Genomic DNA, 24,021 nt, shown 5'->3' on the forward strand with positions numbered 1-24,021 from the left:
GGGATATGTCTGTCTGGTGGGGGCACTTGCACTCCTTCTGTTGAAGGATCCAGTCCCAGTCTTTCCATCTCCCCGTATATCACCTCTCTTCTGTTTGGGAGCTAGTAGTATGCCTAAGTAGTGCTTCTACTATTTCCAAAACAAATGACATCACGCTCGTACAAGAGAGGCACCGAGAAGTTCCCGATGAGCGATCTGCCTAGCCGGAATGGACCCTTAGGCATCAGTCTCACCCTGGACTCTCGCGCTGCATGAAGTCAAGAAAACCAAAAGCAAACTCACTGTCACCAAGTCGCTTCTAACTCACAGCAAGCCGACTGGAGCGGGTAGAACGACCCCTGTGAGTTTCAGACTATAGCTCCATGGGAGTAGACAGCCCCACCATCTTCCCTTGGAGCAGCTGGTGATTTCGAACTACTGACCTTACAGCCAGCAAACCAACGCATAACCCCTTCGCATCAGGGCTCAAGAATGGGCTACAATTTGGGTACATCTAGTCCATGTGATTGCAAGGGATTCTTGAGCCCAAGAGCCCTATCCAGCCACCTGACAATTGCCCACGTGGCAAAATTCATTGGGCCACCTCTTAGCTGTCACTTGCATGTTCATTTCTTGCCACCTTCAGGTTATGATCACAGACCTAATCCCGATTACTAAACTGAAAGGCGAGCCGACTCTGACAGTGGTTAAGTTTACTAATTATTCATCATGCCGCAGGGGAGATGATGCAAGGGAACATTAAAAGCAGAAGGAAACTGTACTGGGAGCTAACTTTTAATTATTGTCTCGTTCTCCTGGGAAAGGGAGATGCTTACAGAGCTAGGAGCGGAGACACCAGAGAGAAACACAAAGACAATCGCTGATGACTCACGATGAAAGCCCACTGCCCAGCGCGGGGCACAAGACCCTGGAGCAGAGTCCTGAACATCAGCAGGCGGAAAACCAATGTGGGATCAAGGCCGAACAGGGTTGACCCAAACTGAAAATATTTATCAAGCCCCAATTCCCCCGCTATCAAGTTCGTTGGCTAGTTTTGCCTCATGCACTTCCGCCAGCTCATCTTTTGGCCTGAATGTCACACTGTTCATTCTGCTCACTGAATAATTCAAACCTCATTCAACCTGAAATTTTAAATAGTTTCCCTCATCTAATCTCTCCTCAGAGCAGGAGCTAGCCGAAAACCCTTGAGACAAATGCTTTTAAGTGCAGCATGTCCAAATAGCACCGATAGTGGCAAAGTATTAGTGGCTAGCGAATTCAGATCAGTACCTCACAGCCACGTGGCAATCCCAAGGGTAAGAACGAATTCGGGGACGAAGCATCAATGGACACTAAAATTAGCGGATCAAAGTAGGGGGGAGAATGTAAGTCCTTTCCTCTGGTGATGTACATGCCTCCGTCACGGCCCCGTTCCTGCTTCTGTAGTCCCACCTGTCACTGCGATGTGTGCATCTGCCACCACGCATACTCTGTGGCAGTGTCCCATGCCCACCGCACCCTGCTTCTCCACCTTGCCCACCATTTTAGTCTTTGTGTGGTCTTTGTATCTCTTAAGACTTGATAAACGCTATCCTTAAAAATTAATTAAGTAATTAATTATAGGTTGGACCTAAAAAAAAAAAAGTACATGGAAGAATGGGATAATTCTCTTGTCTCAAGGTACCATCCCACTAAAAGTGTAATAATCATGTTGGAAAAAGTAGCTCAGCAGTGGAGAAACGAGACAAGACATTATCTCTATCAATTCTGTGCACCAGCTGCCAGGAAGCCAAGAGGAGAATGTGGTATCACTTCTATATTATTTTTAGGAAAAACATGCGCGCGCGCACACACCTCATGTGATGCCTTTGTATATAGCACCCAGGCAAACCCTAGTGCCAACTCTGAACTTTAGTTAGCAAGACCCTACCAATCTTGGTAGAGTCCATCACCAGAAAGATGTACCCCCCCCCGCCCCCAAAAGGCAATGTGGTCATAGAGAAACCATGTGCAGAACAGGGATGGACAGAAAAAACTCTCCATAATTATGCAAGCCCAAAGCTACTTTAAAAAAAAAAAAAAAAAGGTGAGGGGCCGGCCCCAATTCCAATTATGTGGACTGCCCCCCAGAAGAACTTTTTTCAGAGGACAGCATTTAAGCTGCAGCTCAGGGAGAGGGACCTGTCTGATCAGAGCACACAGGAGCAAATGAAGAGGGTGGAAGAGAGTGGAGCACATCCTGGCCCACCAAGCCTTGAGCACGATATTCCTGCTCAGAGCATCCATTCCACAGAGAAGACCATATGGCTGGCCCCACTACGAAACATGACATCCCTCACTGACCCACAGCCCTACAGGGGACAATACTGGAGACACATTTTTGGGAATTCCACCTGATCTGATCCCACCACACCAAGGCAAAACACTAAGGGCGTGCAACAGAACAGCAAGGGGAGCAGAGCAATGAAGTCCCCAGGGAATACCAAAAATAGACTTTGGGGCTAGGGCTTGGCATCCCATCAGACTCGCCTGGAAAACACTCCTAAAGGCCAACAAACAGTCCTTGAACTAACCACAAGCGTTTCTTTTTCGGTTGTTGTTATGTTTTTTGTTTGTCACTGGCTTTTTGTTGTGTTGTTTTGTTTCCTTTTGTTGCTTGATTTTGCTTTCTCTTGTTTTTGTGCATGTTAATAAAATAAAATAGGCTGGATGAATAATCTGGAAGAGAAAACAATGGGACCGACAGTTCCGGGGACATGGGAGAAGGGCAGGTGGGGGGAAAGGAAGTGGTGTTAATAAACCCAGGGACAGGGAACAACAAGTAATCCAAATCGGTGGTGAGGAGGGTGTAGGAGACTTGGTAGGGCATGATCAAGGGTAATGTAACCCAGAGGAATTGCTGAAACCCAAATGAAGGCTGAACATGATAGTGGGACAAGAGGAAAAGTAAAAGGAAATAGAGGAAAGAGCTAGGAGGAAAAGGGCATTTATAGAGGTCTAAATGAAGGCATGTACATATGTAAATATATTTATATATGACAAAGGGGAAATAGACTTATGTGCATATATTTATAGGTTTAGTATTAAGGTAGCAGATGGACATTGGGCCTCCACTCAAATATTCCCTTAATGCAAGAACACTTTGTTCTAGTCAACTGGCATTTCATGATGCTCACCTTCCCACTGAAGACAAATGTGTGCATAATCAAATGTAGTGAAGAAAGCTGACAGAGCCCAGCTATCAAAAGATATAGCATCTAGGGTCTTAAAGACTTGAAGGTAAACATGCGGCCATGTAGCTCAGATGCAACAAAGCCCATATGGAAGAAGGACACCAGCCTGTGTGACCATGAGGTGTCGATGGGATCAGGTATCAGGCATCAAAGAACAAAAAATCATATCACTGTGTGAATAACACCCCCAGATACAATCACTGAAGACAAATGGGTGCATAAGCAAATGTGGTGGAGAAAGCTGATGGTGCCCGGCTATCAAACGGTAGAGCATCTGGGGTGTTACAGGCTTGAAGATAAACAAGCGGCCATCTAGCTTAGAAGCAACAAAGCCCACATGGAAGAAGCACATCAGCCTGTGTGATCACAAGGTGTCGAAGGATCAGGTATCAGGCATCAAAGAACAAAAAATATCATTGTGAATGAGGGGGAGTGCAGAGTGGGGACCCAAAGCCCATCTATAGGCAGCTGGACATCCCCTTGAGGAAGGGTTGCTGGGAGGAGATGAGCCAGTCTGGGTGCAGTGTAGCAACAATGAAACATACAACTTTCCTCTAGTTCCTAAATGCTTCCTCCCCATCCACTATCATGATCCCAATTCTACCTTACAAATCTGGCTAGACCAGAGAATGTACACTGGTACAGCTAGGAACTGGAAACACAGGGAATCCAGGACAGATGATTCCTTGAGGACCAAGGGTGAGAGTGACGATACAGGGTAGGTGGAGGGAGGGTGGGATAGAAAGGGGGAACCGATTACAAGGATCTACATATAACCTCCTCCTGGGGGGGCAGACAACAGAAAAGTGGGTGAAGAGAGACGTCGGACAGTGTAAGATATGACAAAATAATAATTTATAAATTATCAAGGGTTCATGAGGTTGGGGGGAACAGGGAGGGAGGGGGTAAGATGAGGAGCTGATGCCAGGGGCTTACGTGGAGAGCAAATGTTTTGAGAATGATGAGGGTAACGAAGGTATAAATGTGCTTAATACAATTGATGTATGTATGGATTGTGATAAGAGTTGTATGAGCCCCTAATAAATGATTTTTTTAAAAGGTAATAAAAGAAATTTGTTTAAGTATGAACTGAGTCTCACCGGGAGGAAATATCAGACAAACCTAAGCTGTGGGACTTTCTACAAGTCCAGTACAGTCCAATGCAGTAACCACTAGCAGTGTGACTACTGGGTACTGACCATAAGGCTGGTCTTAATTAGATGGCGCTGTGGGTCCAGCACTGGGCTGCTGACCGAGACGCTCGTGGTTCAAGCCCCTGGGGCTCCGGAGAGAGATCCCATCTGAAACACAGTATGGGGGGGGGGGGTCGCTCTGAGTTGGAATTGGTTCAGTAACAGCGAGAGCTTTATTTGTATAAAATACACACTAGGTTCCAAAGATAAACTACAAAAAATGTAGACCTTCTCATTAATAACATTTTGTATTGATCATTGCAGTTGTGGTCCATTGCTGGCAAGTCGGCTCCAAGTCCGGCCTTATTTATGCCGGAATGAATCACTGCCTGGTTCTGTCTCACCACCACAATCACTGGTATGTTTGGGGTCTGCTGTTACCAATGTTCTATGTTGGTTGCACACTGAAGTGGTATTTTAGACATACTGTATTAAAGTATTAACATTAATTTCGCCTGTTAGTGTTTACTGCTTTGAAGGTGCTTCTCCGAAATTTTCTAATAACACATTTGGCTTGCATCACATTTCTCTGGACGTGTGTGTGTGTGTGTGTGTGTGTGTGTGTGTGTGTGTGTGTGGTTTGGATGAAAACTTGCAGAGTAAATTAGTTTTTCATTGCACAATGTATACACATTTGGTTTCATAACACTAGTTCCAATTCTCGCACTGTCTTGGCACACTTCCCGATTCCTCCCGGGGTTCCTGGCAGCCAAATGCACTTCTTTCGGCCCCTTCCGGCTTTGGGAACTTTGTTTCAGGAAAAATGCTGCCCTTTGGTGTGTTCCTCACCAGCATTCCTGTCCACGTTCTCGGCTGCCAGGTGATCCCAAGGGTGGGCTCAGATGCAGGCCGGAAGGGAATGTGGAGGCCACAGTCTCAGGGATTGCATCAGTACGGTTTATGTCTAGCGCCCGGCACTGTGCTACCAAATAAGCTGCCAGTAAGTGTTTTAAATGCCGGTGTCACCCAAGTCAAAGAAAAATTGAAGAATTACTCCAGACTCACAGAGCCTAAACAGACCAAACAACAAAACATCAGGGAGGACCCTTTGCTTAAAAACGAGACAACCAGAAGAACTTCCCTCCACAGGGTGTGAGGGTTAGAGGGCAGTGGTGCACAGGAGCAATTTTCCTCACGTCTTTGCATGTTCTTGCTGGAAGGAAATGCACCCTAAATAATTTGTAGGTAATGGGACTTCATGTTGGTCGCAGGCTCACTAATGATTCAAGTTCTTTGTATTATTCTTGCAGCTTTTCTAAGAATTTGGTGTCATTTCAAAACGAGGAATCAATTTCGAAAGCATCTCAATGGTCTTAAGGTCATGAAATGTGACCGTGAACCTGACACTGATTCCAAGAGCCATACGTGGCAGTGAGGAGCCAGCCGGAGCGTGGACCGCAGCCTGGCTCCCACACGCCAGCTGGCCACCGCAGCAAGCTCCCAGGAGCCTCTGCTTCCTAAAACGACCGGACTGGGCCCGAGGGGTACCATAAAAAAGTTCTCGTTCACCAATTTGTCCAACAATGACGGCAACAAAAACGAGACAGGCTTTTTCCACCACACAACACGGAGGAACCCAAAACCCACGTGTCTTCCCTATCTAGTGCAACTGTAACGGAACAATCCCAAAGAGAACTGTGTTTTCCAAGTGAAACCCAATACCCCTGATGCCAGCGCAGGAAGGGTTAGGAAAGGGGGCAGAAAGGAAACAAAGCACCCGGGGAGGTGGTGGAGCGGGGACACTGCACGGAGGGGACCGTGGCTGTGACATCCAACAAGATGTGTTTGAACTGTTCGTGGAGAAAACCTTGCCCTCATTCCCAATCGAAAGTGTAAAGCAAAAAGCTGCTGCCACTGAGTCAATTCCAATTCAGAGTGAACTTGGGGAACACACAGAGGGTGTCCGAGGCTGCGACCTTCATAGCTACCACATCCACCACACTTCTGCCTAGCGGCCTGATGCCTAACCCAAGTGTTCCACTTTGAAATCCAATGTACCAAGACCTCCTCTCCGGCATCATGTGTGTTTTTGGTACTCGTCATTCAAGGTCACAAAGGTTTTCTCCTACGTTTTCTTCCATAACATTTAGAGTTTGGGATTTTGCATGTAGGCCGATGGGCCATTTTGACTCTTCGAGAGGGGATCCCCAGCCGCTTTCCCCTCCAGGGCTCTGCCTGCAAAGTCTAGCTGCCTTCAGCTCTGTGGACACCCATGGCCGTCTTCTCAACTCCGGGCTCCCTCTCTACCACCTCCCTACACTCTCTCGAGACAATCGCCCACAGGAGTAAATGCAGGGTCCCCCCTTTGCTGCCGGTCTCTCAAAAGTCACTGTCCTTCGGTGAACCAAGGAAATCCTCAAGGCCAGGTCTTGTTCCCTAGGCATCTGGCCCCTACTTTCTTCCACATGCTTAGAGTAATTCCATCTAAGCCCTTCTGTCTGCCTCAGGGCCCACTGATAGCTAGAATAGAAACACACGGAAGTGTGTTGGACGAATCACGCTTCCACTCAAAATCAGTGGTGCTCTGAGAACACAGGCTCCTTTACCGCATGATTTCAGAACAACCAGCTGGTTCCCATGAAGCAAAGGTTAAAAATGTTTCAAATGTCCCAGTCCGTCAGCTCTAAACATCAACTACTGCCCTCCCACCCCCCTTGAGTACTCTCCCCTCCCGTCTTTGGGTTCTTGGAGTTGGAGTTGCTGCGATGGCTACCAGACCTCAGACACCATCAAGGAAATGGCTCACACAGTTGCAAATCCCCGATCTGTGAGCAGAGGCCAGTCTCGGTCGTAGGGGGAGGGGGGGTGGGTTGGGGTGGGAGTGCTTCTCCTGATGCATGTGGTTTTCGGGGGCTGACAAATCCACAGGTCAGTTGGCAGGCTGCCACGGACAGGATCCACAGCAAAGAGAAGTCGGCCTGAGCATCACATATACTGGATGCGAAAGAAAACACCCCTTACTTGAGCAAGTGATGCATGTGTGAGAAGAGTCATAACTTAAATCACACCCGCTAGTCAAGTGGTTAACTCGATACATCCCACCCTAAGCCTGCCTCAACTGGGTCTTAATCACAGGCAAACAGCACATTGCAAAACGAAGGAGAATCACTTCATTGTATCATTGCCAAATTACACGGTTGCAAACCACTGAAAATCATTTGACACATACTCTTATCCACACCAGGTTCCATATGCCATATCTGCATTGACAGCAAAGCAGCCCAATCCCCTTGCAGGAGTACAACCCCCGCATTTAACAGTCCCACCCCAATCACTGAGTGGGGATCACAAAGACAATGGAATGAGCAACATAAGTAGTTCACTGCACTGCACCAAGCCTTCAGAACACCTCACTAGCCAACAGAATTGTGGAATGTACTTCCCCTCGACGACAGAACTGGTTCGATGCTAGTGAGTTTGGGTTAATGGTAGTAAAAGTATCCCCAGTTGTGCATCGGTTAAGCACTAAGAAACTCACCAAATGGTCAGCGGTTTGAAACTACCAGGGGCCCTGGAAGAGAAATAGGTGGCAACCTCCTCCCATAAAAAGGACAGTCTCAACTGGACATCCCCTTACAGAAGGGTCATGGTGGGGGGAGGCGAGCCCGTCGGGGTCTGGATCAGTGCCCCTGCGAGGCAGGGTAGAACGGCCTCAGAGGCCTCCCAGGCTGCAAATCTTTAGCGAAGCGGACGCCACCGCCTCCTCCCAGCTAGCAGCCAAGTGCTCTCACCACTGCACAACCAGGGCCCCACAGATAACCGAGCCACAACCATGCTTGAAGCACAGACACGACACAAAAAGTGTGAAGAATAGATCCATTCCCAGACACCTTCTAGGACTTTCCGAAATTCGATCATAACAACTTTAAAGGTCAAATAAGGGCAAAAACACTTTCATTCTTAGTCTACGGCACCATTTTGGCCCTTTGCAGCAAGCTGTGAAACTTCCCCAACATTCAAATTCATGCTCCAGATTTCTATGAGAAGCTAATGGGAAGGACTGTAAAAAGGAGAAAGAATGAATGGCTAGGTGGATGAAAGAATGAGGCAAGCATCCTTATGCCATCTCAGGAGGACACTGAAGGGTACGTTTAAAGGCCTGTTGTGTACTGTAAAAGGCAAGAGAAATCCAGCCGGATGCTTACAACAGAATCCCGTTCTGTAAAGAAAAAAAAAAAGCCCCAGTGGCCATGCTGGGTATGCACTGGACTGCTAACCACAAGGTTACTGGCTCAAACCCACCAGCTGCCCCATGGGACAAAGCTGAGGCTGTCTGTTCCTGTAGAGACATACGGCTGTGGAAACCCCGTAAGACGGCTAGCAGTGGAAGCAGACTTGATGGCAGTCGGTGGCTTCTAAAACAGAGTCTCTCGCAACGGATCCCTTCCACCACTACTTAGGCAATTAGAGCAGCTATCGTTTCACCAGCGGGAGCGCTCTAACCACAGCACTGATTACGTCACTTTCCTCATTTAAATCCCTTGAGAGGACTGCACGGGGCCACAGACTAAGTCAAACTCCATTACTACGGGGTACACAGTTCTTCGGGATCTATAACCCACTCACCAAGAAGACTTGCTGCTCTCTTTCCACAAATTTCATACTCTTGTCCAGATCTTAGGAGGCACGTTATGGAATTAACCATGATAAAGAGGCTTTGTACTATATACCCTGTATGTTATAATCTATATACTCTATATTATACTTTCTGTACTCCAAGTCTTTCATTGAAATTGTAAGTTGGACGCTGGAATAAGGAAGACCAAAGAATTGATGCATTTGAATTGTGGGACCGGCAAAGAATATAAAAAGTAACCCCCCAATAAAATGATTTAAAAGAAAGAAAGAAATCGGGCTCAGGGGGAGAGAAGGGACTGCTAAAAGAACAAACACATTTGTCTTGAAAGAAGTAATGGCCAATCAACGGACGAACGGATCAAAAACCTGTGGTACACGCATACAATGGAGGACTGCACATCCCCCAAAAGCAGCGTTGAACGCATGGATGAATGCATGGAGCACACTGCCGCATGGAAGAACAGGAGGAAATCATGCTAAGCAAAGTAAGCCAAGCACAAAAGGACAAGTACAACATGAGGTACTTACCTCCATTGAGGCAAGCTTAAAAAATGGGGCATAGGGGAAAAGCTACTGTATGCATACACCCCTGGTGAGGTCCAGGTACTATGGCAGGGGCCACGCCCAATCCAGGGATACAGATGGAAGTCAATTAAAGAGGAGGGGGAAATAAAGAGGGAAAAAAAGACATGGGTTGGGTAAGGGGGGAGCAGGACACTAACCCACCTAAGGGGACTGTATTGTTTACATCTACACAGGAAAGGAAGAGAGACACCAGGTTTCAACCCAGTGCGCCAAGACATGAATACAGCATAGCAGCATGTACCAGGGAAGCAATAGAGAGGTCTTTGGGGTCAGCCCCAATCCCAACTATGTGGACACAACCCCCCTGCCCCTCAGAAGAATGCACTTCAGAGGAAAGCACTGGGGCTACAGCCTGGGGAGAGGGGCGGTCTGATCAGAGCACATAGGAGCTCTGAAGAGGGAAGGAGAGAGAGTGGAAGATGTCCTGGCCCACCACACCCCGAGGACAATATTCCTGCTCAGAGCAAACAATGCACAGAGAGGACCATCAGGCCAGCCCCACGAGAAACAACATCCCTCACTGAACCATAGCACTATGGGGACAACACTGCAGACACAGTGCGGGAACTATGCCCAATCTGACCCCATCACACTGGGGCAAAACACTAAGAGCATGCAACAGAGCAGCAAGGGGAGCAGAGCAAGGAAGTCCCCGGGGAATACCAAAAATAAGACTTTGGGGCCAGTGTGGCACCCCATCAGACTGGACTGGAAAACACTCCTAAAGGTCAAAAAACAGACCTGGAACTATTTATAGGCTTTTCTTTTTTTGTCATTGGCTTTCTTTTTGTTGTTGTTTTGGTGTGTTTGTTTTGTCTTCCTTTGTTGTTTAACTTGGCTTTGTCTTGTTTTTGTGCCTATTCTTGTCTCTGCGTGTCTGTCTAGATCAGGTAAGTGGGATAAACAATTCAGAGGAGAAAACAATGGGACCAATGGTTCCAGGGGGACACAGGAGAGGGGGAAGTGGGAGAAAGGAAAAGGGGTGTCAACCAACCCAGGGACAAGGGAACAAATGAACTAAAATTGATGGAGAGAAGGGCATAGGATGCCTACTGGGCTTAATCAAGGGCAATGTAACCGAGAGGAATTGCTGAAACCCGAATAAAGGCTGAAGAGAATAGTGGAACAAGAGGAAAGTAAAAGGAAATAGAGGAAAGAACTAGGAGGCAAAGCACATTTATAGACCTCTAAGTATAGGCATATACATATGTAAATAAATTTTTATATAATGATAGGGAAATAGATCTTTGTACTTACATTTATATGTTAGGTACTAAGGTAGCAGATGGACATTAGGCCTCTACCCAAGTACTCCCTCAACACAAGAACACTTTGTTCTAACAATCCGACATTCTGAGATATTCACCTTCCCAACACGATCGCTGAAGACAAAATGAGTACATAAGCAAATGTGAAGAAAGCTAATGGTGCCCAGCTATCAAAAGATGTAACAACGAGGCTCTTAAAGGTTTAAAGATAAACAAGTGGCCATCTAGCTCAGAAGCAACAAAGCCCACATGGAAGAAGCTCACCAGCCTGTGTGATCATGAGGTACCAGGCACCTAAGACTCAGAACAAAATCATACCCAATGTGACTGGGGAGTGGGGACGGTGCAGGGTAGAGAACCAAAGACCATCTGTAGACAATTGGACATCACCTTACACAAGGGTCACAAGGAAGAAACAAGCCAGTCAGGGTGCAGTATAGCACTGATGAAGCATACAACTTTCCCCTAGTTCTTTAATGCTTCCTCCCCCCCACTATCATGACTTCAATTCTACCTTACCAATCTGACTAGACCAGAACATACACACTGCTACAGATAAGAGTCTGCAACACAGGGAATCCAGGGCAGAAAAACCCCTCAGGACCAATAATGAGAGTAGCGATACCAGGAGGGGAAGGGGAAGGTGTGGTGGGGGGTGGGAGGGAAGTGGGGGCGAAAGGGGAACCAATCACAATGTTCGACATAACCCCCACCCAGGGGGACGGACAACAGAAAAGTGAGTGAAGGGACACATCGGTCAGTGTAAGACAGGAAAAAATAATAATCTATAAATTATCGTGGGTTCATGAGGGAGGGAGGGTAGAGGAGGGAGGGGAAAATGAGCTCTTATCGAGGGCTCAAGTACAAAGACAATGCTTTCAAAATGATGATGGCAACATACGTGCAAAGGTGCTTGTCATAATGGCTATGTAAGGACTGTGATTAAGAGCTGCAAGGGCCCCCAATATAATGATTTACTAAAAAATTTTTTTAAGTGTGACCAGAGTGCTCCTCAGAGGAAAGGATGGCGAGACTGTGTCTTACAAACTTTGGAAGTGTTGTCAGGAGACACCAGTCCCTGGAGGAGGCCCTCCTGCTTGGTAAAGGAGAGGGGCAGCGAAAAAGAGGACAGTCCTCAACCAGATGGGTGGACACGGTGGCTGCCACCGTGGGTTCCGGCCCAGGAGCAGCGGTGAGGACGGCGAAGGACGGGGCAGCATTTCGTTCTGTTGTGCACAAGACCAGTATGGGTTAGACTCAACAGTACACAGCAACAACAGCCTTTAATTTATTGCTGTGTCTTAGAAAGCTCCCCATGCCCCATGGAGCTTCTTCAATGGACCAGGGCTCCGAGGACCACTCTGGAGAGAACCTTCCCCTCCAGTCACGCCGCATCCTGCCTCTGCTCCATCTCACCACCCTCCCGCCTGCCTCTTCTGGTGCACGTCCTAAAAGATCACCCTTCTGTGCACACTGTCTGTCTCATCCTTCCTCCCGCCTCCCCCTCCACTCTCTGGGATCTGCATGTACTAAATACGGCGCCTTTCCATGACCCCACAGTCCCTGCCCCAAACGTCCCCTCCTCGTCCCTTTTGGTTCAGCTAGCTGCTCTTTATTTTTTGCATTAAAAACTAAAACCATAGAAAGAAAAAACAACAATATAGAATTAAAAACAAGCACCTGTATCCCCAAGAGTCAGAAGTGACAGAGTAGAAAGGGTAACAATGGCATTTTGCTTCCAACGGCTTCCTTTTTTAATAAAAGACAAAGCATGACAACGATGAAGTGTTCTGGTTCCCCTTGACACCTTGTCCCCACCCCTCTCCCAGAGGCATGCCCGTCGTGAGTGTTGCACACCCTCCCAGTGCACCCGGACACATCCACATGCATATGCAGAAGCAGGGCTCACAGGCTTGTGACTCTTCCGTCCATCATACAGAGTAGCAAAATGACGAGTTTAGACAGGAAGTATCACTTAGCAACTTTCTTTTTCACCCTTCCCTAGGCTCCTGAAGTCCATCCTGATGGATACTATTATCTATGAATACTGCTCAAATTGCTTCTTAGGGTAGATCCAATCTGTGACAATGTAGCATGCTTCAAACCCTGTGTCCAAGGGCTTCAGGGGCCTCATCGCATGTCCCCCTCCCAACAGCCCCAGGTGCCCACAACTGGCTTGAAGCAGGAACGGCAGTTTGTCCAGGTTTAACCGCGCCCAAGGCTGTGCCCTTTACTACCGAGCTCAACTGCCCTCCTACCATCAGTAGCCAGTACTGTCTTACTGCCCCTCCCTGGGCCACGTGCCGGGTGCTTTGTATGTACCAGGTCTCCTAATTCTCTGAATTCCCCTGTGTGTCAGGTGCGATTATAATACTATTTTAGGGATGGAAAGCTGCGACCAGAGCAGGTCTTGGGGCACAACTATTCAGCCTCGGAGTCTGAGTTGTTGTCCACTGGGTTCAATGACAGGTTTACTTAAAAAAAGAAAATTAAAAAGCAAGCGAGGGCCTAAGATTAGGAGGAGGAGCAGTGTGTCGGTCAAAGCAGTGAGTAACTTGGCTGGCCTAAGAGTCTGGCTTGGCAGTTAGGATGCATGGCACCAGTTACAACGTCATTGTCCCCATGATGCGATGATCTGCTATGAACAGCCAAGCACTTGAACAGGAGTTTCCTCCGGGCTGTGGGTTGTAATCCACGGATGTCCTAAAGAGCTCCCTGGCTTTTGGCTTGCTCTAGATGCTGGCCTCCCACGCCCGGGATTTGAGACAGCGGCCTGCCATGTTGCCTGCTGATCCTGTGTTCCTCAGCCCTTGCAGCTTAGTGAGTTAGAATAAGCTTCTGGTCTGATATCTAACTCACGGTCTTGGGTTTTGCCAGCCTCTACAGCCATGTGAGCCATTTTCTTGAGACAAGAATCCATATACACAAAGCTCAAAAAAGTAAATAAATAAAAAAAAACTCACTGCCATTAGGTGAACTCTAACTCATAGCAACCCTATAGGAGAGGAGAATTGCTCCTGGGTTTCCAAGACAGTCACTGTGTACAGGAGCAGAAAGCCTCCTCTTTCTCCCACAGGGCCACTGGGGGTTTTGAACTGCTGATCTTGTGGTTAACATAGCCCAAATCATAACCATTACACCACCAGGGCTTCCCTAGATATGCAAGAGAACTTCACAAGATCAAGAAAAATTGGAATTAAGAGGTAATGGGATTTCCCCCGTGAACTTTTTGACACCCCCGTAGATAAGCTTCACTGGATTTGCTTTCAAGAAAACTCTGAGCCTCAAGAAAAGCACAGCTGGCATTGTGAAGAGGCTCGCACCCCCAGATCTGGAATACTGATGCCCTCACACCAGTGTTGCTACTCCCTGATCCGAGGGCACTGGACAGGGGGGAGGGGTCAAGGACACTCACGGTCATGGACCTTATAGCAGTGCTTCTGCAGGCGTCGGATGTCCTGTTCCTCCAACACTCCGTGAGTCATCAGCAGCTGCAGGAACCGCCGATGGACATCGGTCATGACGCCCATCCTTCTGGCGGAGGACTGCATCTAGGAAGACTGGGAAAGAAGGAGGACATGACAGCAGGTCATCTCCGGGCACACGAGCAACAATGCTCGAGATGGGTTAGTGTTGCTGGGCCTTTCCACGTGTTCCCGACCCTCGGAGTGAGCCAGTCAACGACAGCTTAAAACACCGCCCAGTCCTGAGGCTCCCAAACAAGCGTTGCTGTGTCCGAGCCTGTCATTGCTGCTGTGTCCATTCATCTCATACTAACTTACACAGACATCATGGGCTATGGTTCACAAGGCTGAGCTCCTCCCGCTCGGGAGTCCAGTGACAAGAACACAAGGCAGAGGGGAGGCAGACAGGCCCCGGGGCAGTCAGAAGGCATGAGTTCGAAACCTGGCACCATTATCATTTATTAGTTTTGTGAAAGTGGGCAGCGTGACCTGCCTGTGCTTCAGTGTGCCCATCTGTGAAATGGGATGAAGGACAGAGAAGCCCTCCCCAGGGTGGCTGTGAGGCTTAAACAAATTCATACCTGTACGTAAAAGCCTGGTAGCAGAATAAGCACTAGGCAATTCTGGATCTGAAACGTGGAGCAGTCACTCACAAGGTATATAAACCCCAGACCAGACTCACTGCCGTGGAAGCCCATTCTGACTATTCAGACTGACCCGGCAGGACAGAGCAGAACTGCCCCTTTGGGTTTCCGAGGTTGGAAATCTCCATGAGAGCAGAAAGCCTCATCTTTCTCACACAGAAAGGCTGGTGGATTTGACCTGCTGGCCCTGTAGTTAGTGGCCCAACAGTGACCCACGAACTCCACCAGATCTGGGGCCTTATATAATTTAGCCGAGGGTGAATTTCTCCTCTCCTGGAGAACTGCTGGTAAACACTTGATAATAAATGTTCATTTCCTTCCCAAGATCTCTAATAAAACCACTGTATTTTTTTTTAATCTCTTGTTCTCTCATCAGATGGTACCTTTCCACAAACCACGAAGATCAGCGCTGATGAAAGCCCTGCACAAGCCCTAACCCTCCTGCCTGCTCCCGGCAGAAGCAGGACAGCAGTGGCTGAGGGTGTGGGTTTGGGAATGGCCAGGAGGCACTGAAACCAGTGCTGTGCCAGGTCTGCCTGATCTTCAGCATCGGTTGACCTCCATCTTAAAAAAGCAGATGTGAGGGCCCCTCCTTACAGGCAGTGGGGCCTGAAATCCTGAGGGTTTGGCAGTCACTTCAGGGGCCACTAGGATCTGATGGGGACCGGGTTGTTGCCGTATGCAAACAACGCAGAGACAGTTCTAGGCCTCAGGTGTTTCATCTTTCAAACTGGAGGAGTAACAACTACCTGGAGGCGTAGGCAGGAGCTTCCATGAGATGTGACTATCAAAGGCTTGCTAAGCACAAGAGAGCTGGTGGTTCCTCACAACAACAACAAAATGCTTTTTCACTGTGCTTTTTATTTTCAACACCATCCTCCATTCTGGCTCAGAGCTGGGGAGATGCATGTGCACAAGGTCAGAGCAGGCAGAGAGCTCTCAGCTGGCAAAGGGCTCCCAAGCGCAGGTGAGTCTGAATCTCCCTGGGGACACAGGCCCTCTTTAGTGTTCCATTGAAAACTGAAAAGACCTGCACGGTCACACAGGCTCAGAACCCCATACGTGATGTTTAGGGGGACTTGAAGTCGCCCATGGATGTCTAGACCCCAACTTATGAACTCCTGAAAGACTTTTAAAAATATATAGTTTTATTGACATATGGTTCATATATTACATGCTTCCATAGTTCAGTCACATTAAAAAGAGTTGTTCGTAAGGGTCAGCAGACAGACCTGGAACTATCTAGCGGGTTTGTTTGCTTTTTTATTTCGCCCTATGCCTGTCTATATAGGATAGGCAGGACAAACAATCCTGAGGAGAAAGCAATGGGACCAGCGGTCCCAGGGGGGACATGGAAGAGAGCAGGGCAGACAGGGAGAGCAGTCAGCCAACAAGCTCAGGGGTGAAGGTATAAGTGATGTAAAAATGAAAGTGAGGAGGTCTGGCGGGGTTTGATCAAGTGCAATGTATCCAAGAAGAATTACTGAGAGCCAAGTGGAGGGTGAACATGATAGTGGAAGAGGAAGGTATAAAGAAATAGAGAAGTAGAAAGCAAAAGCTGTTTATAGAGGTATAGCTATAGGCATGTGTATATGTAAATATATATAAATTTATAATGAAAGAGATAGAGGCCAATGTACATATATTTATGTTAAGTATTAAGATAGCAGACGGACTTTGGGCCTCTACTCACGGCTTCCTAAACACAAGAACACTTTGTTCTAATAACCTGGCACCCCTTGATACTCACCTTCCCGACATGATCACTGAAGACAAAATGTGTGCATAAGCAAATGTGGTGAAGAAAGCAGATGATGCCCAGCTATCAAAAGAGATAGTGTCTGGGGTCTTAAAGGCTTGAATTTATACAAGCGGCCACCTAGCAGGGAAGCAAATAAGCCCACATGCAAGAAGCACACCAAGCTGTGTGATCATGAGGCGTCGGGATCAGGTATCAAAAGATCCAAAACAAACAATCATATCGTGCATGAGGAGGGTTGGAGTGGCCCTCTGTAGACAATTGGACATCTCCCCCACCCCCTGCCCCATAGAAGAGTTAAGAGGAAGGGACAGTTCAACCAGGGTGCAGTGTAGCACTGATGAAACACACATCATTCCTCTAGCTCCTGAATGCCCCCCAACTCCCCCAACTGCCAAACTACCACAACCTACCTTACAAAATCTGGCTAGCCCGGAGTACACACATTGGTGGAGATAACAGCTTTGGACACATGGAATTCAGGACATATAAACCCCTCGGAAACAGTAGTGAGAGTAGCAATATCATGAGGGTAGGGAGACAGTGGGGGCGGGGAAAGGGGAGAAAGGAGGAACCCACCACAAGGTTGGATATATAGCCCCCCCCCCCGAGGGATGAATAACAGAAATGTGGGTGAAGGGAGACAACGCACAGTGTAAGACACAAAACAACAACAATAATATACAATCGATCAAGGATGCACAAGGGTGAGAGGGGAGGGGCAAGAACGGGGATAAAGAGGAGCTGACACCAAGGGCTCAAGTGGAAAGAAAATGTCTTGGAAAAGTTGATGGATGGCAACAAATGTACAAGTGAGCTTAATACAAATGAATGATGGATTATCAAGTAAAATGATTGATTAAAATAAGTAAATAAATAGTGCTGTAAAATCATCTCTACCATCAGTTCCAGAACATTTTCTTCCCTAATTGGTGACTTCACACCACAGACCTTGTGGTTGGTCAGCAGCCTCATGAGACTTACTCAATCTGTCTGCCGAGCAAACAGCCAGCACTCACTGCCATCGAGTCAATCCTGACCCATGGTAACCCCACAGGACGGGGCAGAACTGCCCCTGTGGGTTTCCAAGACTGGAATTCTTTCCTGGAAGAAATCCTTGTCTTTCTCCCACAGAGCAGCTGATGGTTTTTGAACCACTGACCTTAGAGTTGAGCATCCTAGCATATAACCACTACTATACCAAGGTTCCTCATAAAAGAGCCTCAAAATAATTCAGGCCAAAATTGCCATAACTACCTAGATAAGCATACAAATTCACAATCAGATGGGAGATTTTAACATACCTCCCCCTCAATAACTGATACAATGTCAACATGCAAACACACACACACACCAGTAAGACTAGGTTATACAACACGAGTAAAAACGTTCATTGAATGAACTCAGACAGAGCCCTGCGCTTATAAAACCTTAGGACACAGAATTCTCATGCACCTCTAGAGCACTATGTTTTGGGCCAGAGAGCATTCTGACCCACAGAGCTTAAAGTTATAACACTTGCCTGAGAAGGTCCTGAACAGGCCCCGGCGCAAAAGGCAAGAAGCTGCCCTGATCAGGAAGACTGTATCCTGAGCTGTTCCCATTTCTTCTGGGTCATTCCCAATCCCTGTTACTTCCCTAATACACCACCTACCTGTAAGTACGGTTCGTGAGTTGTGTGAGACACTGCAGTGAACAGAACCCAAAGACCGCAGGGGGAGGGCGAGGGGAGAGGGGAGGAGATGTGGGTGATGATGGAGTTTGGAAACACTGTGCATTTTATATTAAAGAAATCTGGTGGGAAATCTGCCTTCTCACCAAAAAAAAAAAAAGCTCCAGATGGGTTTATCAAGAAATCCCAGCAAACATTCTGGAAACAGATCCTTCTAGGGACCAGAATAAGAACACTCTCTCACCACCTCATCTGAGAAAGCTGCCCTAACTTGGACACTAGATGCTGGTAAACCGTTCAAGAGAACAAAAATGTCTAGGTTACCATCTTTCATGAAAGCGTCCTAGTGGTGGGGTGGTTACGCGCTGGGCTGTGATCTGCATGGTTGGCAGTTCAAAGCCACCAGCGGCTCCATGGGAGAAAGACTGGGCTTTCTACTCCCATAAAGTTACAGTCTCAGAAACCGACAGGAGTCACTATGAGTCAGTACTGACTCCATGGCGGTGAGTTTGGTTTTGCTGTTCGTTATCTTTTCATGAAAGGAGTTCTGGAGATTTAGTGGTTGCACACTGGGCTGCCACCCGCAAGGTCTGCAGTTCGAAACCACCAGCTACTCCTCAGGCAAAAGACAGGGCTTTCAATTCCTGTAAATGGCTCGTCTCAAAACTCATGCTAACTGCAAGGTCCGCAGTTCAAACCCACTGGCTGTATCACCTAAGAAGGACATGGCAGTCAGCTGCAGCAGACTACACCCTTGGTAACTCTGGGGCTGTTCCCCTCTTCCGACAGGGCTGCTAGGAGTTGGGATTGGCTCGATGGCAGTAAGGGTCCTCTCTCATGAATTTAACTGCAACAGTCTGATGCAAAATGTGAGCAAACCAAATCTTGCCATCTGCACAGAACGACATCATGACCAAACTGGATTTATCCCGGCGATGCCAGGGTTGGTTTAGCATTCAAACATTGATCAATGTGGATCATCTATATGGGGTCACTAGTCAACAATTACTTTAAAACAAAGAATGTAAAAGGTCAGGGAAATTGCATTTTAAGGGTAACAGTGAAAAAATGAGACTGTTCACACATTGTAACAAATATAACCAATCTCGTTGAACAATCTCTGTGAAAACTGTCAAAGGGGAGCCTACATGACTGAGTGAAATGTCACTGAATAAACTATTTGTAATTCGTTCGTGTGAGGCATCACGTTCATAAAGGAGAAAAACCAGTGTGATGAGTTGATAACACTCAGACTTATTCATGCAAATGTTCTTAGCAATGCTGAAGTAGAAGAGAATTTCCTCGATCTACGAGATGACACCTACAAACATAATACTGAATGGTGAAATGCTGAAAGCAATCGCTCAAAGCCATGTGGATCCAAGAGTCAATGCATGGCCAACCCAAATCCCAGCCAGCTTTTTACCTATCTGCATGTGATCTGACAAGACGGAAAAGCTGAATGAAGGCAGCTGAGGCATTCCTGGAGAAGATAAAGGCCTGTCCTACTGCTCAGATGTAAGAGTAATGAACAGAGTGTGGGAATGAGACAGAGTGGCAGACTAGAAAACTTGGAAACAGAAGCCTATATACTTCTCAGTCAAACCAAACAACTCTGGTACTGAGCCCGTTCCGGCTCACAGTGACCCTGTACATCTTTACAGGCGCAGAGGGGTTTTCAAATGCTAACCTCGCAATTAGCAGTCCAACGGTTGAGGTTCAATAAATGTAACTCCGAAGGAAAGCAAACTTCTGAACAAAAGGTGCTAGGATAACTGATTGTCCATATGAAGGGGGAGGGGGACGAAATCCCCCTGCCCCACATTACGTAAAGTACCAATTCATGGGCATTAAAGTCCTAACGACAAGTAAGGCAAAACTATGAAACAGTGGATGAGAATAGAACATCTTTAGGACCCAGGAGCAGGGTAGAATTTCTTCGAAAGAAAAAAAATCAAATTGACTTCATTAAAATTAAGGATCTCTGTTCACCAAAAGCAAAACACCAGCAACCCTATTTTTAAACAGAAATGTTTATGAAATAAGCAAGTTTCAATCATAACCACTTGTGCTATGCCAAAGGGCTTCATGGATCAGAAACTGACCTCACTGTCAAAACTCACTGTGAGTTCTGACTCAGTGACTCGGTAGGACAGAGTAGAACTGTTTTTCTAGGACTTTAAACCTTTATAGAAGCGCACAGCCTTAGAGTAGCTGGGGGCTTCAAACCAGACCTTGTAGTTAGCAACTCAATGCGTAACAACCGACTCCACCCCCAGAGCCTGCCTATGCTGACTGGTCTCTACTAATCTTTACCAGGACAGTCTGTGAAAAGGACAGGGAAATGGAGAGGGACAGTGACACAAGGATCTATTGAGGGGGGAGAGGGGAGGACAAAATCTGTTTCTTATGGCACTCCCTGTCTAGACAATCAAGAAAAATGAGTAAGCAGTAACATTGTTAACTTGGTCCTAAATCTAAAAGGGGCTGAGAACCCTTTATCTTTAAAAAAAAAAAAAAAAAGACACCTGGATTTTGAGTTCTCTTCCATCATGCAAACATGCATACTTTGCCGTGGAAATATTCACGTGTTTGATGTAGGTCGCTGCTGCCGCTGCCCCACTGAGAGCATGATATAACGGTCTATGCACGTCTGTGTACCATATTACTATCCTAAAATAACAGAAACCCAGTATTATGAACTCGAGATATAAAATAAAGTGCTGTAGACCAAGTAGGGATTAAGACACCCCACCCAAAGTAAAATCCCACTGCCATCAAGTCGCTGCAAGATGACCTTAACTGTCCCCTTGTGAGTTTCCAGGGCTGTAACTCACTATGAGAGGAGACTACTCCCACGGAGAGGTTGATGGTTTCGAACGGCCAACCTTGCGGTTAGCAGCCCAATGCGTAACCACTATGCCCCAGAATGCCTAAGGAGCACCGTACACAAAACTGAGGGCTGCAAAGAAGACTGGCAGATTGAGTGAGAGTGGCCAATCATTTTGCTTTTTGCACTTAGTACGACTGTTATAACCTAATAAGATCACTGGAGATCCCTGGTCACTCATTGGGCAGCATCCACCATGGCCAGGGCTTTCTACTCCTGTTAGGAGTTCCAGTGTAGGAAACTCACAGTTCTACCCTGTCCTACAGGGTCTGTATGAGTCAGCATCAGCGAGGGCAGTGCGCTTGGTTTTAACATTACTTTTTTATTATTATTGTGCATTACTGGGGTTAGAGCCTCCTCCGCGGTCCTCAGTTGCCCTATGGAAAAAGGAGCAGCCCCAGGTCTTCCGCGAAGCTCCTAGTGGGTTACGTGTTGGGCTGCGACTCACGGGGTCTGCGGTTCAAAACCACCAGCTGCCCCTCGTTTGAAAGACGAGGCTTTCTACTCCTGGACATGGATAACCGTGTCGAAACCCACGCGTGCAGTCCGACCCCGTCCCACAGGGTCGCGGCGAAGCGACGGCAGCGAGTTGTGCGTTTGGAAGCCCTTTCCCGCCCGACAGCGCCACGCTCGGCCACCGCACGCGCTGGACCCCGACGGAGCCGGACCCCGACTTCTGCGTCGCCGAACCCAGCCGCACGCGTCCCCTCGCCTTCCTGGCACCCCTCTTCCTCCCCCGCGCCCCGCTCCCCGCTTTACCACGCAGGCCGCTCGCGCGGAGTCAGACTCTGACGGCGCAGATGGCCGATGGGCGGGCCCAGGACCTCGGCTGAGGCGGAGCGAACGCGAACGCGGCGCCCACATTGGTTGCCGCCGGCAGAGGCTTCCTTCCCATTGGGTGACGCACTTCCTGCCCGCCCCCCGGGCCGTTGCCATGGGGCTGTGGGCGGAGTCTGTTACGTCTGGGCGGGGCCCCGTGGCCGCGCTCGCGGGGCGGAGTCGGACCGCGCGCTGCCTCCCGGGCCGCTGTCCCGCCGGGCAGCGGAAGAGAAGGGTCGTTGCGCGCGATCGCTCAGAGCCCGGGGTTCTGCGAGCGCGCACGAAGGCACCGGCCCAGGCCTCGGTTTCCCCCTCGATAGAACTGGCTGTGTGGCCGCAGGGCCCAGATTGACAGCTGCTCCGGCGTCACATCGCCTGAATTGGAATCAGGTCTCTTACAACCGATCTTGGGCCATTAGGCTTCCTTTATCCTTGAGTTTCCCAGGCTGCACATCTTTAGGGGGATCAGAAAGTGTCATCCGTTTCCCGCTGAGAAGCTGCCTGGCGGTTCTCACTGCTCACCTTGTGGTTATTTTTAACACATAACCCACTACACGACCAAGCCCCCCCCCCATTTTTAAATTATTTTATTAGGGGTTCATACAATACTTCTCACAATCCATTGTGTCCAGCACATTTGCACATCATCATTCTCAAAACATTTGCTTTCTACTTGAGCCGTTGGGATCAGCTCCTCATTTTTCCCCTCCTTCCCTGCTCCCTCCTCCCTCATGAACCCTTGATAATTTATTTTATTTTTTAATCGTTTTATTAGGGGCTCATACAGCTCTTATCACAATCCATACATACATCAACTGTGTAAAGCACATTTGTACATTCATTGCCCTCATCATTCGCAAATCATTTGCTCTCCACTTAAGCTCCTGGTATCAGGTCCTCATTTTTCCCCTCCCTCCCTGTTCCCTCCTCCCTCATGAACCCTTGATAATTTACAAATTATTGTTTTGCCCTATCTTACACTGCCCGACATCTCCCTTCACCCACTTTTCTGTTGTCCGTCCCCCAGGGAGGAGGTTATATGTAGATCCTTGTAATCGGTTCCCCCTTTCTACTCCACCTTCCCTCCACCCTCCTCATATAGTCCCTCTCATCACTGATCCTAAGGGGTTTATCTGTCTTGGATTCCCTGTGTTTCCAGTTCCTATCTGTACCACTGTACATCCATCCTCTGATCTAGCCTGATTTGTAAAGTAGAATTGGAATCATGATAGTTGGGGGGAAGCATTTAAGAACTAGAGGACTGTTCTATGTTTCATCACACTGCACCCTGACTGGCTTATCTCCTCCCCACGACCCTTCTGTAAGGGGATGTCCAGTTGCCCACAGATGGGCTTTGGGTCCCCAATCGGCACTGCCCCTCATTCACAATGATTTCCATCAGTAGACAAGTAGGTCAGTAAACTCTGGCACATACACACAATGGAGTACTATGCATCACTAAAAAGCACTGATGAGCACATGAAACATGTCTTTCAACCAAGGCCCCTTAATGGGGATAACCAAACCAAACTCATTGCCAGCGAGTCAATGCTGACTCTTAGTGACCTCCTGTGGGCTTCTATTAACGGGAGTAGAAAACCCAGTTTTTTCCCACTGAGCAACTGTTGGTTTCGAGCACCCGACCCTGAGGATCGCAGCCCAACCCATAACCACTACTCCCCCAGGGCTCCTATGTTGGGGATAACAGGTCCTATGAAGTCGTTTCTTGAGGTGTTAAAATAGATCATGCACAATGGCTGGTTACACAGTACCTGTACCTGCACGGTGTTTGTGAGCAGTGAGTGAAGTTCAGAATGGAAGTGAATGGATTGCTTTGAGTCTCCCAGGCTTGAGGCATTTACAAAGCTCTGCACGCCAGCGCCTAGTCAGACATGAGCTTGTAGACTAGCAGGGAGTGGGAAAATCAGCCCCACTGC

General features: G+C 47.9%; 1 protein-coding gene across 2 annotated transcripts in view; it reads right to left on the reverse strand.

Moving 5' to 3' along the window:
* NSMCE1 (NSE1 component of SMC5/6 complex) overlaps window positions 1-22,152 on the reverse strand; it is a 39,842-nt gene extending 17,690 nt beyond the window's left edge. Inside the window, exons 1-3 of one of the 2 annotated variants that reach the window (XM_075564646.1) lie at window positions 22,025-22,072; window positions 20,904-21,048; window positions 14,252-14,396 (exon numbers count right to left, since the gene is read on the reverse strand). In XM_075564646.1, the coding sequence (XP_075420761.1) occupies window positions 14,252-14,387 (136 nt within the window). In that variant the 5' untranslated portion in view covers window positions 14,388-14,396; window positions 20,904-21,048; window positions 22,025-22,072. Of the gene's footprint in view, window positions 1-14,251; window positions 14,397-20,903; window positions 21,049-22,024 lie in introns of both variants that reach the window. The other variant, XM_075564645.1, reaches the window with a different exon arrangement.
* Window positions 22,153-24,021: the final 1,869 nt, after the last annotated feature.

This window comes from Tenrec ecaudatus, chromosome 12, assembly GCF_050624435.1.
Source record: "Tenrec ecaudatus isolate mTenEca1 chromosome 12, mTenEca1.hap1, whole genome shotgun sequence".
Classification (NCBI taxonomy): domain Eukaryota; kingdom Metazoa; phylum Chordata; class Mammalia; order Afrosoricida; family Tenrecidae; genus Tenrec; species Tenrec ecaudatus.